The following is a 20,601-nucleotide window of genomic DNA, read 5'->3' as shown; positions in this document are numbered from 1 at the left end:
GTCTCTAAATGTCCTCACTTTATAGACTGTCTTCTCTAAATGTCCTCACTTTATAGACTGTCTTCTCTAAATGTCCTCACTTTTTAGACTGTCTTCTCTAAATGTTCCCACTTTTAGACTGTCTTCTAAATGTCCTCACTTTATAGACTGTCTTCTCTAAATGTCCTCACTTTATAGACTGTCTTCTCTAAATGTCCTCACTTTATAGACTGTCTTCTAAATGTTCCTCACTTTTGACTGTCTTCTCTAAATGTCCTCACTTTATAGACTGTCTTCTCTAAATGTCCTCACTTTATAGACTGTCTTCTCTTAATGTCCTCACTTTTTAGACTGTCTTCTCTAAATGTCCCCACTTTATAGACTGTCTTCTCTAAATGTCCTCACTTTTTAGACTGTCTTCTCTAAATGTTCCCCATTTATAGACTGTCTTCTCTAAATGTTCCCCACTTTTTAGACTGTCTTCTCTAAATGTCCCCACTTTATAGACTGTCTTCTCTAAATGTCCTCACTTTTTAGACTGTCTTCTCTAAATGTTCCCCATTTATAGACTGTCTTCTCTAAATGTTCCCCACTTTTTAGACTGTCTTCTCTAAATGTCCTCACTTTATAGACTGTCTTCTCTAAATGTCCTCACTTTATAGACTGTCTTCTCTAAATGTCCTCACTTTATAGACTGACTTCTCTAAATGTTCCCACTTTTTAGACTGTCTTATCTAAATGTTCCCACTTTATAGACTGTCTTCTCTAAATGTTCCCACTTTTTAGACTGTCTTCTCTAAATGTCCTCACTTTATAGACTGTCTTCTCTAAATGTCCTCACTTTATAGACTGTCTTCTCTAAATGTCCTCACTTTATAGACTGTCTTCTCTAAATGTCCTCACTTTATAGACTGTCTTCTCTAAATGTTCCCACTTTTTGGACTGTCTTCTCTAAATGTCCTCACTTTATAGACTGTCTTCTCTAAATGTCCTCACTTTATAGACTGTCTTCTCTAAATGTCCTCACTTTATAGACTGTCTTCTCTAAATGTCCTCACTTTATAGACTGTCTTCTCTAAATGTCCTCACTTTATAGACTGTCTTCTCTAAATGTCCTCACTTTATAGACTGTCTTCTCTAATGTCCTCACTTTTAGACTGTCTTCTCTAAATGTCCTCACTTTATAGACTGTCTTCTCTAAATGTCCTCACTTTATAGACTGTCTTCTCTAAATGTCCTCACTTTATAGACTGTCTTCTCTAAATGTTCCCACTTTTTAGACTGTCTTCTCTAAATGTCCTCACTTTATAGACTGTCTTCTCTAAATGTCCTCACTTTATAGACTGTCTTCTCTTAATGTCCTCACTTTTTAGACTGTCTTCTCTAAATGTCCCCACTTTATAGACTGTCTTCTCTAAATGTCCTCACTTTTTAGACTGTCTTCTCTAAATGTTCCCCATTTATAGACTGTCTTCTCTAAATGTTCCCCACTTTTTAGACTGTCTTCTCTAAATGTCCTCACTTTATAGACTGTCTTCTCTAAATGTCCTCACTTTATAGACTGTCTTCTCTAAATGTCCTCACTTTATAGACTGTCTTCTCTAAATGTTCCCAATTTTTGGACTGTCTTCTCTAAATGTCCTCACTTTATAGACTGTCTTCTCTAAATGTCCTCACTTTATAGACTGTCTTCTCTAAATGTTCCCAATTTTTGGACTGTCTTCTCTAAATGTCCTCACTTTATAGACTGTCTTCTCTTAATGTCCTCACTTTATAGACTGTCTTCTCTTAATGTCCTCACTTTTTAGACTGTCTTCTCTAAATGTTCCCACTTTTTGGACTGTCTTCTCTAATTGTCCTCACTTTATAGACTGTCTTCTCTAAATGTCCTCACTTTATAGACTGTCTTCTCTTAATGTTCCCACTTTTTAGACTGTCTTCTCTAAATGTCCTCACTTTATAGACTGTCTTCTCTAAATGTCTTCACTTTTTAGACTGTCTTCTCTAAATGTCCTCACTTTATAGACTGTCTTCTCTAAATGTCTTCACTTTTTAGACTGTCTTCTCTAAATGTCCTCACTTTTTAGACTGTCTTCTCTAAATGTTCCCACTTTTTAGACTGTCTTCTCTAAATGTCCTCACTTTATAGACTGTCTTCTCTAAATGTCTTCACTTTTTAGACTGTCTTCTCTAAATGTCCTCACTTTATAGACTGTCTTCTCTAAATGTCCTCACTTTATAGACTGTCTTCTCTAAATGTTCCCACTTTATAGACTGTCTTCTCTAAATGTTCCCACTTTTTAGACTGTCTTCTCTAAATGTCCTCACTTTATAGACTGTCTTCTCTAAATGTCCTCACTTTATAGACTGTCTTCTCTAAATGTCCTCACTTTATAGACTGTCTTCTCTAAATGTCCTCACTTTATAGACTGTCTTCTCTAAATGTTCCCACTTTTTGGACTGTCTTCTCTAAATGTCCTCACTTTATAGACTGTCTTCTCTAAATGTCCTCACGTTATAGACTGTCTTCTCTTAATGCCCTCACTTTATAGACTGTCTTCTCTAAATGTTCCCACTTTTTGGACTGTCTTCTCTAAATGTCCTCACTTTATAGACTGTCTTCTCTAAATGTCCTCACTTTATAGACTGTCTTCTCTTAATGTCCTCACTTTTTAGACTGTCTTCTCTAAATGTCCCCACTTTATAGACTGTCTTCTCTAAATGTCCTCACTTTTTAGACTGTCTTCTCTAAATGTTCCCCATTTATAGACTGTCTTCTCTAAATGTTCCCCACTTTTTAGACTGTCTTCTCTAAATGTCCTCACTTTATAGACTGTCTTCTCTAAATGTCCTCACTTTATAGACTGTCTTCTCTAAATGTCCTCACTTTATAGACTGTCTTCTCTAAATGTTCCCAATTTTTGGACTGTCTTCTCTAAATGTCCTCACTTTATAGACTGTCTTCTCTAAATGTCCTCACTTTATAGACTGTCTTCTCTAAATGTTCCCAATTTTTGGACTGTCTTCTCTAAATGTCCTCACTTTATAGACTGTCTTCTCTTAATGTCCTCACTTTATAGACTGTCTTCTCTTAATGTCCTCACTTTTTAGACTGTCTTCTCTAAATGTTCCCACTTTTTGGACTGTCTTCTCTAATTGTCCTCACTTTATAGACTGTCTTCTCTAAATGTCCTCACTTTATAGACTGTCTTCTCTTAATGTTCCCACTTTTTAGACTGTCTTCTCTAAATGTCCTCACTTTATAGACTGTCTTCTCTAAATGTCTTCACTTTTTAGACTGTCTTCTCTAAATGTCCTCACTTTTTAGACTGTCTTCTCTAAATGTTCCCACTTTTTAGACTGTCTTCTCTAAATGTCCTCACTTTATAGACTGTCTTCTCTAAATGTCTTCACTTTTTAGACTGTCTTCTCTAAATGTCCTCACTTTATAGACTGTCTTCTCTAAATGTCCTCACTTTATAGACTGTCTTCTCTAAATGTTCCCACTTTATAGACTGTCTTCTCTAAATGTTCCCACTTTTTAGACTGTCTTCTCTAAATGTCCTCACTTTATAGACTGTCTTCTCTAAATGTCCTCACTTTATAGACTGTCTTCTCTAAATGTCCTCACTTTATAGACTGTCTTCTCTAAATGTCCTCACTTTATAGACTGTCTTCTCTAAATGTTCCCACTTTTTGGACTGTCTTCTCTAAATGTCCTCACTTTATAGACTGTCTTCTCTAAATGTCCTCACTTTATAGACTGTCTTCTCTTAATGTCCTCACTTTTTAGACTGTCTTCTCTAAATGTTCCCACTTTTTGGACTGTCTTCTCTAAATGTCCTCACTTTATAGACTGTCTTCTCTAAATGTCCTCACTTTATAGACTGTCTTCTCTAAATGTCCTCACTTTTTTGACTGTCTTCTCTAAATGTTCCCACTTTATAGACTGTCTTCTCTAAATGTCCTCACTTTTTAGACTGTCTTCTCTAAATGTTCCCACTTTTTAGACTGTCTTCTCTAAATGTCCCCACATTTTCGACTGTCTTCTCTAAATGTCCTCACTTTATAGACTGTCTTCTCTAAATGTCCTCACTTTATAGACTGTCTTCTCTAAATGTCCCCACTTGATAGACTGTCTTCTCTAAATGTTCCCACTTTTTAGACTGTCTTCTCTAAATGTCCTCACTTTTTAGACTGTCTTCTCTAAATGTCCTCACTTTTTAGACTGTCTTCTCTAAATGTTCAGGTTCTTTAAGGGTCCTCACTTCACGGACAGGTTCTTTAAGGGTCCTCACTTCACGGACAGGTTCTTTAAGGGTCCTCACTTCACGGACAGGTTCTTTCACGGTCCTCACTTCACGGACAGGTTCTTTAACGGTCCTGTCTTTTATGAGATGGTCTCGGCCAGCTGTGCCCCTCCTGGGTGGTCCTCACTGGACGTCCACTCTTTTGCAGGTCTTTGATATATTTTCTGTGTTTTGGGGCAGTTGTTGCTCAACATCTCCACTTTTTGCGTAACCCTGACACACTTTTCCCGTTTGGACAGTCCTCCACAAGTTTCCCTCTCTGACAGCTGCCTGATTAATGTCCCTACTTTTTTGGCAGTTTTGGCTCAATCTCATGATCATTGATGAAGGCGTGTTCAAACACATGTGTCTCACTTCTTCTTTGGACTGAAAACCCAAACAGGCACGCGGCTCCTGTCCCAGCATGCACTTGACCGTGACTCCAGCTTAATCTCAGGTTAAAGCTGCTCACGTGCGGACAGAGAGAGAGAGAGAGAGAGAGAGAGAGAGGGAGGGAGGTAGAGAGAGGGAGAGAGAGAGGGAGGTAGAGAGAGGGAGAGAGAGAGGGAGGTAGAGAGAGGGAGAGAGAGAGGGAGCGAAGGAGAGATAGGGAGAATGGGAGGGGGCCGGGGGGTGGGGGTAGAGGGAGAGAGAGAGAGAGAGAGAGAGAGAGAGAGAGAGAGAGAATGGCGGAGCTAGGGAGGCGGAGCCAGCGTGTCTCGTGCTCGGTTAGTTACCGGAGCAGCTCGCGACCAGCAGACAGAGGGATGGTCTCGCGCTCATCAGGTCATGTTGTCCGCGCGGCTGGAGACCTGCCGGCGTGTCACCTTCAGCGGCGCGGGGACGGTTCCGGTACCGGTGAGTCCGTCTGGGTTCTCTGTCCTTCAGGGTCTCCTTGTCTCTGTCCTCTTCTTCTTCTTCTTCTCTGCCTCTAATTCTGTCTCCTCTTCTTCTCTGTTTTCTCTCATGTGTGTCTGCCTCCTCTTCATGAAACTCTTCATAAGTTTAGTCTGGTGGTCCAGCTGGTTAACCTGAGACAGAGCTGCGACTAATCGATTAATCGGCATATCGATCTTTGTTTAATCCGTGAATATGAAGCTGTTAAACTTCTGTAGGGGGTCAGTGACTATGACTGAGCTTCTCAGAGACCAGCAGAAACTCTCAGTGATGTTAGATCAGCAGGTTAATCCTTCAGTCAGTCCGGGTTTGGACTTTTAAACGTTTTAAAGGTTCCCTAACATCTGCAGAGGCAGAAATGACTGATGAAGCAGGAGATGCACAATCACTGGAGGAATCCTGACCATGTTTAGTATAGTGAACTTTATAAACCAGAGTCAGAGTTTAAGCTGCCAGTTTTATTTTTTATTTAACATGTCAGGTTAACCTTTACCAGGTTTACTCTGATTAAAGGTTGAATGAGGAAACAAGATGATTTTTGATGCTAAATCAGACTTAAATCTGTCAGCATTCAGGAATCCTCATCTAAAAACACAGTAAAGCACATTTAAACCTCTGCTGAAGCTTCAGATTATTATTTTAACTCAGAGATTAGAAAATGATCCATCATGGAGACTAACAGCTGTCAGAACTAACAGAGACGAGGAGTCTGTAGATGTTACACTGGAAATGTTTTTCAGTCTTTTCTGATCGTTTCCATGCCGACACGACGACTTTCTAAAGTTTAATTCTGACAGAGAAAATTTCAAAAATGTGATGATTTTTAAAATAAAGTCTCACAGTGTTCAAACTTCAGGGAGGAAAAAAAATACTAATTTACGTTTTTTTTTTTGTTTTTTTTTTAATATAAAAAACAATCAACTGTTGCTGATTTTAGTTTCAGATCCAGAGTTCTCCAGAATTCTCTACATTTATTATTTTATCAGGATAATTGAAGAATTCTCTACATTTATTATTTTATCAGGATTAATGAAGAATTCTCTACATTTATTATTTTATCAGGATAATTGAAGAATTCTTTACATTTATTATTTTATCAGAATAAATGAAGAATTCTCTACATTGTTTATTTTATCAGGATTAATGAAGAATTCTCTACATTTATTATTTTATCAGGATTAATGAAGAATTCTCTACATTTATTATTTTATCAGGATTAATGAAGAATTCTCTACATTTATTATTTTATCAGGATAATTGAAGAATTCTTTACATTTATTATTTTATCAGAATAAATGAAGAATTCTCTACATTTATTATTTTATCAGAATTAATGAAGAATTCTCTACATTTATTATTTTATCAGGATTAATGAAGAATTCTCTACATTTATTATTTTATCAGGATTAATGAAGAATTCTCTACATTTATTATTTTATCAGGATTAATGAAGAATTCTCTACATTTATTATTTTATCAGGATAATTGAAGAATTCTCTACATTTATTATTTTATCAGGATTAATGAAGAATTCTACATTTATTATTTTATCAGGATTAATGAAGAATTCTCTACATTTATTATTTTATCAGGATTAATGAAGAATTCTCTACATTTATTATTTTATCAGGATTAATGAAGAATTCTCTACATTTATTATTTAATCAGGATTAATGAAGAATTCTCTACATTTATTATTTAATCAGGATTAATGAAGAATTCTCTACATTTATTATTTTATCAGGATTAATGAAGAATTCTCTACATTTATTATTTTATCAGGATTAATGAAGAATTCTCTACATTTATTATTTTATCAGGATTAATGAAGAATTCTCTACATTTATTATTTTATCAGGATTAATGAAGAATTCTCTACATTTATTATTTTATCAGGATAATTGAAGAATTCTCTACATTTATTATTTTATCAGGATTAATGAAGAATTCTCTACATTTATTATTTTATCAGGATTAATGAAGAATTCTCTACATTTATTATTTTATCAGGATTAATGAAGAATTCTCTACATTTATTATTTTATCAGGATTAATGAAGAATTCTCTACATTTATTATTTAATCAGGATTAATGAAGAATTCTCTACATTTATTATTTAATCAGGATTAATGAAGAATTCTCTACATTTATTATTTTATCAGGATTAATGAAGAATTCTCTACATTTATTATTTTATCAGGATTAATGAAGAATTCTCTACATTTATTATTTTATCAGGATTAATGAAGAATTCTCCACATTTATTATTTTTTCAGGGTGAATGAAGAATGTCGGATAAAACTTAAAGTAGGTTTAAATACAGACGTTACCGTGGCCGTGAGGGAAGAGCTGGAAAAGCACCTGGAAACTCCTGGAAAAGTCTGGAATATAAGCTTGGAAATGACCTTTGATGTTGAGATCAACCCACCAACATCAGAAAATCAAAGACATAAACTCGTCTGCTCATGTTTGAAAGATGCGAGATATGCATAAAAAGGGGCGTGGCTTAATTGACCGAATGCCTGTGTGCATGCAAAAGGCGAGGATGGAATGTTGTATGGACTGTAATGGATAGCATTATCTTTACAGGCAGGATGAAGTTTTGCATAGGCCTGAAGGAATAATACCATCTTTGGAGGCAAGGATGGGATGTTTTATATGCTTCAAGGCATGACATCATCTCTAAAGTCAGGGTCATTAGTAGAGAACATCCTCTTGAGAGGCAAGGATAGAATGTTGTAAAGGTGTTAAGGGATGGGTTGAAATGATTGCATCTTCAAAGGCAAGGATGGAATATTTTATTGGCAGGAGTGCAAAACTGTAAAGGCTTTTAAAGATGGCATCAAAATATGTCTTCACTTTTAAAGCAGGGATGGAATGAGTTACATGCTTCAAGGTGTGGCATCATCTTTACAGGCAAGGATGAAATGTTGCATAGGCTCTTATGGATAGCATTATCTTTACAGGCAAGTATGGGATGATTTATGGGCTTTGACGGACAACTTCATCTTTGGAGACAAGGATGGAATGTTTTATATGCCTCAAAAGATGGCATGAGTTTTAAAGGCAAGGATGGAATTTTTTATAGATGTTAGTAGAGAACATCTTTGAGAGGCAAAGATAGATTGTTGTAAAGGTGTTAAAGGATGGGTTTAAATCATTGCATCTCCAAAGGCAAGGATGGAATGTTTTCTATGTTTCAAAGTATGACATCATCTTTAGAGGCAAGAATGGAATATTGTAAAGGCTTCTAAAGATGGCATCAAAAGAGGTCTTCACCTTTAAAGGCAAGGATGGAGTGTGTTGCATGCTTCAAGGTGTGACATCATCTGTAGAGGCAAGGTTAGAATGTTGCATTGGATTTGATATATGGCATTATATTTAGAGACAAGGATGGAATGATTTATGGGCTTTGATGGATAACACCATTTGGAGACAAGGATGGAATGTTTTATAGCCTTCAAAAGATGGCTTCATCTTTAAAGGCAAGGTGGAATGTTTTGTAGACTTCAGTAGCAAACATCCTCTTCAAAGGCAAGAATGGAATGTTTTATATGGTTTGGAGGATGACATCATCTTCAGAGGCAAGAATGGAATATTCTAAAGGCTTTTAACGATGGCATTAAAAGAGGTCTTCACCTTTAAAGGTAGGGATGGAATGTGTTACATGCTTCAAGGTGTTTTATCATCTTTAGAGGCAAGAATGGAATGGTATATGGGCTTTGATGGATAACATCATCTTTGGAGGCAAGGATAGAATGTTGTTAAGGCATTAAAGGGTGGCTTGAAATTATTGCATCTACAAAGGCACAGATGGAATGTTTTATATGGTTTGGAGGATGACATCATCTTTAGAGACAAGAATGGAACATTCTAAAGGCTTTCAAAGTTGGCATCAAAAGATGTCTTCACCTGTAAATGCAGGGATGGAATGTTTTATATGGTTTCGTTGATAGCATCCACAGTAGAGGGAAGAAAAGAATATTTCATAAATTGTAACAGATAACATCATCTTCAAAGGCAAGGGTGGAATGATTTATAGGCTTCAAGGGATGACATCTTTAAAGGCAAGGAGGAATTTTGTTATGCTTCAACAGCTGACATGATCTTTAAAAGGAAAGGTGGAATGTTTTATAGGCTTTAAGGGATGACATCTTTAAAGGCAAGGATGGAATGTTTAATATGCTTCAAAAGATGACATCTGAAAAGGCAAGGATGGAATGTTTGGTAGGCATCAAATGCTGACTTATCTTACAGTTTAGGATGGAATGCTTTATAGGCTTTAATGGATGACATCATCTTTAATGGCAAGGGTGGAATGTTTTTAAGTTTAAATGGATGACGTCAACTTTAAAGCCAAAAATGGAATGTTCTTGAAGGTTGGGATGTTGGGCGCTTCATCCCTCCATTTTTGCGGAACAGCTGCTCACTAGGATGGTCTTCTTCTTCTTCTTCTTCTTCTTCATCTTCTTCTTCTTCTTCTTCTTCTTTCAGATGCCTGACAAGCTTTCAAACATGGATTTGAACTCAGGACAGAAACAGAGAGCTGATGACATCACATAGGAAATAACCAATAACCCCTGGTGTTGTTAGGAGTTGACGTGTTAGAGGGGGGTGGGTGAGGGGATCAATCAGCTGATCGATCTGTTGAACAAAGACAGAGGAGGAGAGACAGGGTGGTGGAGTGTGGAGTATTTAAAGAGGGGGTTGCTGTGTGGTGTCCAGTGTCCACTCGTCGTCATATCATTTCAAAAATAACTCCAACACGTCCAACGGAAACTCTGAGAGGACACAAACACCCCGTCACCCCTCCCCCACACAGTAAAAATAACCTGGGGGGCCAGGGGGCGGGGCTGAAACTGGACATAGAGGATCAGTGTGGCGTTTCCCGGCCAGTCAGCAGTGCTGTTAGAGAGACCGCCAAACTCTGACCGCAGAATTTGACTTCAGTGAAAGAAGAGTCTTGATTGGCTGGTTTCTGATGATGTAATAACCCTGGTATCACTGTGTCCCATAGACTCCAGCTGGAGGACCTGAGGCCAGGATGAGCAGGGAGGCGTGTCCTAGCAAGCTGGGATCAACCAATCACCTCCGGCTGCTCCTCTACATCCTGATTCCCACCGTGAGCCTGCTGGCCGGTCTGCTGCTGCTGGTCCTGGCCCTCACAGGTACCCGTACATTTTTCTATCACTCATCTGATTGGTTTGAAGGCTCTGAGTTATTCAGATGTAGGGGCGTGGCTAATATGAATACAAGCCAACGTGTATGCAAAGGCAAGGCTGGAATGTTTTTTTGGCTTCAATGGATAACATCTTTAAAGGCAAGGGTGGAATGTTTTATAGGCTACAATGGATAACATAATTTAAAAGCAAGGGTGGAATGTTTGATAGGAATCATAGGATAATAACTTTATGGGCAAGAGTGGAATGTTTTATTGGCTTCAATGGATAACATCTTTAAGGCAAGGGTGGAATGTTTTATAGGCTACAATGTATAACATAATTTAAAGGCAAAAGTGGAATGTTTTATAGGAATCATTGGATGACATCTTTAAAGGCAAAAGTGGAATGTTTTATAGGAATCATTGGATGACATCTTTAAAGGCAAAAGTGGAATGTTTTATAGGAATCATTGGATGACATCTTTAAAGGCAAAAGTGGAATGTTTTATAGGAATCATAGGATGACATCTTTAAAGGCAAAAGTGGAATGTTTTATAGGAATCATAGGATGACATCTTTAAAGGCAAAAGTGGAATGTTTTATAGGAATCATTGGATGACATCTTTAAAGGCAAAAGTGGAATGTTTTATAGGAATCATAGGATGACATCTTTAAAGGCAAAAGTGGAATGTTTTATAGGAATCATTGGATGACATCTTTAAAGGCAAAAGTGGAATGTTTTATTTGCTTCAATGGATAACATCTTTAAAGGCAAGGGTGGAATGTTTTATGGGCTTAACTGTATGACATCTTTAAAGGCAAGGGTGGAATGTTTAATAGGAATCAAATATGACATCTTTAAAGGCAAGGGTGGAATGTTTTATAGGAATCATAGGATGACAACTTTAAAGGCAAGAGTGGAATGTTTTATTGGCTTCAGTGGATAACATCTTTAAAGGCAAGGGTGGAATGTTTTATAGACTAAAATGGATAACATAATTTAAAGGCACGGGTGGAAGGTTTTATAGGAATCAAAGAATGACATTGTTTTTGAAGGCAATGATTGAATGTTTTATATGAATCAACAGGACATTATCTTTGATGGCAAGGGTTGAATGTTTAATAGGCTTCACTGGATAGTATATTTAAAGGCAAGGGTGGAGTGTCTTATTGGAATCAAAGTAGGGCATTATCTTTAAAGGCAAGGGTGGAATGTTTTATGGGCTTTATTGGATGACATCTTTAAAGACAAGGGAAGAATGTTTTATAGGAATCAAATATGAAATCTTTAAAGACAAGGGTGGAATGTTTTATGGGACTCAATATGACATCTTTCAAGGCAAGGGTGGAATGTTTTTTAGAAATCAAAGAAGGACATTATCTTTGAAGGCAAGGGTGGAATGTTTTATAGGAATCAAAGAATGACATTATTTTTAAAGGCAAGGGTGGAATGTTTTATGGGAATCAATATAACATCTTTAAAGGCAAGGGTTGAATGTTTTTTCAGAAATCAAAGGAGGACATTGTCTTTGAAGGCAAGGGTGGAATGTTTGATAGGAATCAAAGGATGACATTATTTTTAAAGGCAAGGATCGAATGTTTTATAGGAATCAAAGGATGAAATTATTTTTAAAGGCAATGATGGAACGTTTTATGGGCTTTGATGACATCATCTTTAAAGGAAAACAGTGGAATGTTGAAGAAGCTGGAGATGTTGGGGTCTTTTCCCTCCATTTCTGAAGAAGCTGGAGATGTTGGGGTCTTTTCCCTCCATTTCTGAAGAAGCTGGAGATGTTGGGGTCTTTTCCCTTCCTTTCTACCATCAGGCCACAGTTCTGACTGTAGTTATAAATTTTGGGAGAGTCGGTGGAACTGATGAGAGTCTCTCCTCTCGTCAGGACTTTTCTAACGAGCTGCAGTAGAGACTGCTGTCAGCCTCCTGCCTGTTTCACAGTGACCTGAAACAGGAAGTGTTGAGCTCTAGAGTGAAATGTTGGAGGATGTCTGAGGTCAAATGTGAGACTCTTGAATGGAGTTTGGTGAGATCCAGGATCATTCATTTTAACAGGATGAAAAAGTGAATTATTGAAACAGAAAACAGAAAGAGCAGAAGTGAAACATGATAGAGGGGAGGAGACAGATAACAGAGGAAGTATGGAAACACAGAGCAAAGGAAAATGGATGGAAAGGTTGTAACGAAGACGGTAAAAGAAGAGATGGAGTCTAAATCCATGCATGTGTAACAGACAGCATGTAGGAGGAGAGATGACACCTTTTAAATTACTCTCATTAATTCAACGTCATCCTCGTGGGTGTGTGACTCTCTGTGCTTGTGTGTCATGCTTCCTCCCGTCGCCATGACAGCGGGGACTCCCTAAGCCAATCAGGAGCAGAGTTAGACCCTCAAACATTCAGACAGCAGGAATTTCAAATATTTACGCAGGTAGTAAAACTCAGCCCCTCCTCTTTATGTCTCTCCTCTTTCACCCTTTCATCCCCACTCTTTCACTCTTTCATCCCCACTCTTTCAGCCTTTCATCCCAACTCTTTCACCCTTTCATCCCCACTCTTTCATCCCCACTCTTTCACTCTTTCATCCCCACTCTTTCACCCTTTCATCCCCACTCTTTCACCCTTTCATCCCCACTCTTTCACTCTTTCATCCCCACTCTTTCACCCTTTCATCCCCACTCTTTCACCCTTTTATCCCCACTCTTTCACTCTTTCATCCCCACTCTTTCACCCTTTCATCCCCACTCTTTCATCCCCACTCTTTCACTCTTTCATCCCCACTCTTTCACCCTTTCATCCCCACTCTTTCACCCTTTCATCCCCACTCTTTCACTCTTTCATCCCCACTCTTTCACTCTTTCATCCCCACTCTTTCACTCTTTCATCCCCACTCTTTCACTCTTTCATCCCCACTCTTTCACCCTTTCATCCCCACTCTTTCATCCTTTCATCCCCACTCTTTCACCCTTTCATCCCCACTCTTTCGCTCTTTCATCCCCACTCTTTCGCTCTTTCATCCCCACTATTTCACCCTTTCATCCCCACTCTTTCACCCTTTCATCCCCACTCTTTCACCCTTTCATCCCCACTCTTTCACTCTTTCATCCCCACTCTTTCACCCTTTCATCCCCACTCTTTCACCCTTTCATCTCCACTCTTTCACTCTTTCATCCCCACTCTTTCACCCTTTCATCCCCACTCTTTCACTCTTTCATCCCCACTCTTTCACTCTTTCATCCCCACTCTTTCACTCTTTCATCCCCACTCTTTCACCCTTTCATCCCCACTCTTTCACTCTTTCATCCCCACTCTTTCACCCTTTCATCCCCACTCTTTCACTCTTTCATCCCCACTCTTTCACCCTTTCATCCCCACTCTTTCACTCTTTCATCCCAACTCTTTCACCCTTTCATCCCCACTCTTTCACTCTTTCATCCCCACTCTTTCACCCTTTCATCCCCACTCTTTCACTCTTTCACCCCCACTCTTTCACCCTTTCATCCCCACTCTTTCACTCTTTCATCCCCACTCTTTCACCCTTTCATCCCCACTCTTTCACTCTTTCATCCCCACTCTTTCATCCCCACTCTTTCACCCTTTCATCCCCACTCTTTCACTCTTTCATCCCCACTCTTTCACTCTTTCATCCCCACTCTTTCATCCCCACTCTTTCACTCTTTCATCCCCACTCTTTCACCCTTTCATCCCCACTCTTTCACTCTTTCATCCCCACTCTTTCACTCTTTCATCCCCACTCTTTCACCCTTTCATCCCCACTCTTTCACTCTTTCATCCCCACTCTTTCACTCTTTCATCCCCACTCTTTCACCCTTTCATCACTGTTTCCTGTCTCTTCATCTCACAATATTTACATTTTCACACAAGCACAGATGATATTTTCATCAGATTTGTGGTTGATTTTAATGTTCTGTGGTGATCATGATCTGATCATGATTACAGTATTTTACTGCTTTTTTATTTGGTGACTGCACCACTAAACATGGGACTGATGTAACAGCAGATCCTGGAGCCTCCATCTGAGGGTTTAGAAGCCACAAGACCAGCTGTGATCAACTGACGGCAACCCCAGCCTCCTCCTTTATAGACTAAAGCTCCACCTCCTCCACCCCAGCCTCCTCCTTTATAGACTAAAGCTCCACCTCCTCCACCCCAGCCTCCTCCTTTATAGACTAAAGCTTCATCTCCTCCACCCCAGCCTCCTCCTTTATAGACTAAAGCTTCATCTCCTCCACCCCAGCCTCCTCCTTTATAGACTAAAGCTTCATCTCCTCCACCCCAGCCTCCTCCTTTATCCTTGTATCTATCCATATGAGGGTTTCTAGCCCTTCCTGGACTCACTAACCCCTGGAGCATCTTTAGAGCAGAGCCTTCACCACCCAGTAAAACTGTAGATCTATTTAACAGTAAAATTACAGAAGGTCTGGGGAATGTTCCTGACTAAATCTCAGTTAATAATGTATTTTCTATTTTCCTATTTTTTATTTAAACTCCAGTATTTTCCCTAACAGACAGGATTTCTTCAATCTCCCACAGAAGTGAAGTCAGAAAGTTTCCTTTGTTTCCTCCGAGTCTGAGCTCTTCTTCTTCTTTTGTTCTGCCTCCTCTCCTCCTCCTCCAGCTGTTTCCTGTTGTCTCATTACACACAGGAACGGCCCATTAAACAGTTAACGGTCCCTACAGTCTGTCAGACGCCTTTGTGTCTCCGTCTGCTCACGTCTTTGTTTCCTGATCACGACTCATGCTCCCTCTGTGTTCAGAATAAAAACCTTCATAAATGATATTTTTATCAAGTCTCTCCATCTGGATGACAGCGGGAGGACGGATTCAGACGACACGAGGAGGAATCCTGTTGATTCTTAGGGAAAACTAACATGATGAGGAAAAGGGTCTAGAGGATTTAAGAAAACCTTAATCCCTAGCCTTTAACCCTTAGAGGGTGTTGTTCTGACTGTTCATTCCAACAACATAAACTTTAGAGCAGTCAACCTTAACATGTGGCTCTTTTTGGCTTCATTTGAATCATTATTCCCCCAGAAAATCTTCAGGAAGGGAAACTTTTTGCCATTTTCACAATTTTTGCTACTTTTAAGCCATTAAGCTACCTTTTGCCATTAAATATTCATTTTTTTCCACTATTTTGCCCATTTTTCCAACGTCTTTTTGACACTTTTACCCCGTTTTTGCCACTTTTTTCCCATTTTTTGCAGCTTTTCGTCCATTTAATCTACCCTTTGCCATTAAATACTACCTGTTTCCTTTTTCCCAATTTTTGCCCACACTTTTTTCACTTTTCCCCCATTTTTGCTCTTTTCACAATTCTTTCGCAACTTTTCCCCTTTTTAGCTACCTTTTGCCATTAGATTTTTTTTTAACTTTTTCCCCCATTTTTCCAACGTCTTATTGCCACTTCTATCCCAATTTTTGCCCCTTTTTACCATTTTTGCCACTTTTTTGCCTATTTAGCTACCTTTTGCCATTAAATATCCATTTTTTTCACTTTTTTTGCCCATTTTTCCAACATCTTTTTGACACTTTAACCCCGTTTTTGCCACTTTTTTCCCATTTTTTGCCTTTTTTTTGCAGCTTTTCGTCCATTTAATCTACCCTTTGCCATTAAATACTACCTGTTTCCTTTTTCCCAATTTTTGCCTACTCTTTTTTTCACTTTTTTCCCCCATTTTTGCCATTTTCACAATTCTTTCGCAACTTTTTGCCCATTAAGCTACCTTTTGCCATTCTTTTTTACTTTTTTTGCCCATTTTTCCAACATCTTGTTGCCACTTATGTCTATTGTTTTTTGCACTTTTTCACCATTGTTGCCACTTTTTGCCCATTTAGCTACCTTTTGCCATTAAATATTCATTTTTTTTACTTTTTTTGCCCATTTTTCCAACTTCTTTTTGCAGCCACTTTTTCCCATTTTTGCCCTTTTTATGCTGCTCTTTGTCCATTTAAGCTACCCTTTGCTATTAAATATCACTTGTTTCCTTTTTCCCACTTTTTTGCCATTGTTTGCCAATTTAAGCTACCTTTTGCATACCACTTTTTTTATGTTTTTGCCCATTTTCGTCACTTTTCATTTATTTTTTTGTCACTTCTCACCCATTCTTTGCTGCTTTTAGACCATTTTTGCCATCTTTGACTTATTGTTATTGCTAACTCAAGCCGTTTTTACCCCTTTTAACCACTTAGATTTTGGCTCTTCAAGGTATTTTTCAACACTTTGGCTCTTTGGTTGAGTAGCAGTGCTTTAGAGGGTACCGTTTTTCAATAGCATTATGAAATTTTAATATCAGAACCTAGAACAGGTCTGAGCAGTAAAAACAAACGTATTTTTGATGTTAGGCTTTGATTCTGGAGTCACTGAAGCTTTTATTAAATACTGAAATAAAGAAACATGATGCATGATAATCAAATCTTTAACTAATTTAAAGTTTCAAGGCTGGGATCATCACCCTCATTTAAATCCAAACTGCATGTAGAATATGAAGAATATTTTTGAATATTTTTGAATATTAAAAACATCAGGGTTTAACACTTAAACTGCATTTAAAGGGTTAAATTCCTAAGAATTAATCAGCATTGAGTTTTTATGATCAGGTCTGATCTTATGAGAAACTGTTTATAAAGAAAAAAGATTTTTTATTCATATTATTTTTGTTGATATTTATAAATGGAGTCCATTTTTGTCCACCTTCTCCTGAGTGTGATAATTTATTAAAATCTTAGAATAAAATCAAATACATTAGCACCAGTTTCTCTTTATTAACATGTTCAAGGCTGTGATAATCCCCTTTAAGGAAATGTTTTGAGCTTGGCTCCGCCCCCTCTCTGGCCTTGGGTTGTGGCATATCGGCACCCGTGGTGAACCCTCGGCGCCCTACAGGCCTGAAACACACGACTGTTTTAGCAGTAAAGCTGACCATAAAGAACGATCTAACATTCCTCTTCTCTCCTCCAGGTATCTTCGGCAGCGGCCTCTTAGTCTCCTCCCCCCTCCCTTCCCCTGAGCCCATCGCCGACAGCGAGCCCAGTTACCACGTCAACAGCACAAGCCCCGCCCCCTTCTACGAGGTGGAAAACGTCACAGATTGGATGAGAAACCGCAGCGGCGGTGACATCACGAACATCCATGAACGCAGCCTGAGCACACCTGCTGCAACCACCAGCGCTCCTCCAGCACCCGCCTTCTCTTCCTCCTCTCAGGCCACGCCCACCAGACCCCACACCGAGCCCCCTGACTGGCTGACGTCGGTGACGTCACTGAGCACCGCCTGGCCAATCAGCAGCACGTCAGCGCCTGATTCAGGTAGCAAATACACAGGGGCAGCCGTGGTTACCATGGTTACCGTGGGACTCCAGTCTGCAAACACCCGGACCACTCCTCATAAAAACGGGTGTAAAATCCAGATTTTCCGTTCTGTTGTTCTCGTCTTTGAACCTGAACCAGCTCAGGCTTCATGCTTCGGTCCAGTTGAGTTTTCCTGTTAATCCCTCTCAGCTCCAGTCATCTACGTACCTGTGTGTCCCTATAAACAAACATAACTCAGCTACAGCTACAGAGTCTGGAGGAAACGTCAGCGTTACCTTTCTACAGACGCCTTAGACGAGCATGGACTCCACATGGCTCAGATGGCGTTCATGGTTGAGTGTTTCTGACTCATTTACCAGGATTTCTAAGTGTTTTAAAGTGAGTCTGTGATATTTGAGCATATTCAGTGACTTAGCAGATTGAACCTCCTTTGGTCTGACTGTAATACAGTGAAGGGGGGGGGGGGTCACAGCGGCCCCCTCAGTCTGTTGGTTGCAGTGAAGCGGCCCTCAGTCTGGCCCCCTGTGCCTCAGAGGAAATAAAGTCACGTTTGTAGTTTGTACCATCTTTAAAAACTACAAACCCCAGCCCGTCTCTCCTCTGGTCTCCTGTCTCTGTTTTTATCCTGTCCTCTGTCAAACGCTGACACCCTTTTAGTCTCCATCAGGTCTGTTAGCTGAAGCTCCAGAGGCTCTTAGAGCTGCCGTCCTCTCCTCTGCTGACCTGCCCGAGCGTCTCTGTCATGATAAATCGCTGCTTCTATTTTAGAATTCTCCTCGTCTCTCTGTTCCTCCACTGTCCTTCTCTCTCTCTCTCTCTCTCGTTGAGGTGAATGTTAACGAGCCTCTCACTGTCCTGTCCTCTGATTGGACGGTCTGTGCAGTTGTATGAAAGTCATCACAACACCGCTACCTCTGCCTGTGCAGACATGGAGAGCGCTCACGCTGTACGAGCGAAATGTGGAGGGAGTCGAGGTCAGATCTGTCTGTAGCTGTCTGATGTAACGCTCTCACATTCAGCATCACCAACAAATGCGAGCTAACTGAAATGCTAACCCAAGCTAGAGATGCACTGATTGTGACGTTTACACACACACACACCATATTTAAAGGAAACAAAATAGACTTTTTAAATAATGTTACAGTCAAGGTGGTCTATAAGAGGAGATAAAGGGGAGAGCTTTCTGGAGCCCAGCCAACTGGGGGATCATGGAGATGGCAAAAGTGGGCAAAAGGTGGCTAAACAAAGTCAGAGATGAGTAAAAATTGTTAAAAAAAAAGTGGCCAACCAAGGGGTTGAAATTGGCCAAAACTTGTTAAAGGTATCAAAATAGAGGAAAAAAATGGGTTAAAGTGGCCTAAAAGGATTAACCGTGTAAGAAGGTGGGAAAAATGGGATAAAAGTGATAAGAAAAAAGGGCAAAAGTGGGGAAAAAAGGTGGCAAATAAATCACAAGTGGCAGAAAAGTGGCAAAAAGGGTTTAGGTCACTACAAGGTGGTGAAAAGGGTTAAAAGTGATGAGAGAAAATGGCAAAAAATGGCCAGACAATAGAAAAATTGTGCGAAAAGTGGCAAAAATGAGTTAAGTGTGGCAAAAAGTTCCAAAAAAGGTAGCAAAAATGGGTTGAATGTGGCTAAAAGTTCTAACAAAGGTAGCAAAAATGGGATAAATGTGGCAAAAAGTTCAAACTAAGGTAGCAAAAATTGGTTTAATGTAGTATAAAGTTCCAAAAAAGGTGGTAAAAAGGGGTTAAATATGGCAAGAAGTTCCAAAAAAGGTAGCAAAAATGGGTTGAATGTGGCTAAAAGTTCTAAACAAGATAGCCTAAATGGGTTAAATGTGGTAAAAAGTTCCAAAAAGGTAGCAAAAATGAGTTATATGTGGGGCGCAGGTGGCAGAATGGATAAGGTGCGCACCCCATGTACGTGGGCGGCCTGGGCTCGAATCCAGCCTGAGGCCCCTCACCACATGTCTCTCCCCACTCTCTTCCCTGTTTGACTCTATCCACTATCCTCTCCTCTATCAAATAAAGGCACAAAATGCCCAAAAATAAAACTTAAAAAAAATGGGTTATATGTGGCAAAAAGTTCTAACAAAGGTAGCAAAAATTGGTTTAATGTGGTAAAAAGTTCCAAAAAAGGTGGTAAAAAAGCGGGTTAAATATGGCAAAAAGTTCCAAAAAAGGTAGCAAAAAAGGGTTGAATGTGGCAAAAAGTTCCAAAAAAAGTAGCAAAAAAGGGTTGAATGTGGCTAAAAGTTCCAAAAAAAGTGGTAAAAAAGGGGTTAAATATGGCAAAAAGTTCCAAAAAAGGTGGCAAAAATGGGTTGAATGTGGCAAAAAGTTCCAAAAAAAGTAGCAAAAATGGGTTAAATGTGGCAAAAAGTTCCAAAAGGGGTAGCCAAAATTGGTTAAATATGGCAAGAAGTTCCAATATAGGTAACAAAAATTTATTAAATGTGGTAAAAAGTTCTAACAAAGGTAGCAAAAATTGATTTAATGTGGTAAAAGTTCTAAAAAAAAGGTGGTAAAAAAGGGGTTAAATGTGGCAAAATGTTCCAAAAAGGTAGCAAAAATGGGTTGAATGTGGCAAAAAGTTCCAAACAAGGTAGCCTAAATGGGCTAAATGTGGTAAAAAGTTCCAAAAAGGTAGCCAAAATTGGTTAAATGTGGCAAAAAGTTCCAGAAAAGGTAGCAAAAATGGGTTATACTTGGCAAAAAGTTCTAACTAAGGTAGCAAAAATTGGTTTAATGTGGTAAAAAGTTCCAAAAAAGGTGGTAAAAAAGCGGGTTAAATATGGCAAAAAGTTCCAAAAAAGGTAGCAAAAAAGGGTTGAATGTGGCAAAAAGTTCCAAAAAAAGTAGCAAAAAAGGGTTGAATGTGGCTAAAAGTTCCAAAAAAAGTGGTAAAAAAGGGGTTAAATATGGCAA

General features: G+C 39.1%; 1 protein-coding gene across 2 annotated transcripts in view; it reads left to right on the top strand.

Annotated features, from left to right (window-relative positions):
• The first annotated feature begins 5,012 nt into the window (after positions 1-5,012).
• Positions 5,013-20,601, top strand: part of corin (corin, serine peptidase) — a 41,647-nt gene continuing 26,058 nt past the window's right edge. The window contains exons 1-3 of one of the 2 annotated variants that reach the window (XM_041780001.1): positions 5,013-5,126; positions 10,183-10,333; positions 17,321-17,668. In XM_041780001.1, the coding sequence (XP_041635935.1) occupies positions 5,058-5,126; positions 10,183-10,333; positions 17,321-17,668 (568 nt within the window). In that variant the 5' untranslated portion in view covers positions 5,013-5,057. Of the gene's footprint in view, positions 5,127-10,182; positions 10,334-17,320; positions 17,669-17,886; positions 18,050-20,601 lie in introns of those variants that run through there. The other variant, XM_041780002.1, reaches the window with a different exon arrangement.

The sequence above is a fragment of the Cheilinus undulatus genome, linkage group 22, assembly GCF_018320785.1.
Source record: "Cheilinus undulatus linkage group 22, ASM1832078v1, whole genome shotgun sequence".
In the NCBI taxonomy this organism is placed as follows: domain Eukaryota; kingdom Metazoa; phylum Chordata; class Actinopteri; order Labriformes; family Labridae; genus Cheilinus; species Cheilinus undulatus.
This window is presented reverse-complemented; position numbering and strand designations above follow the sequence as displayed.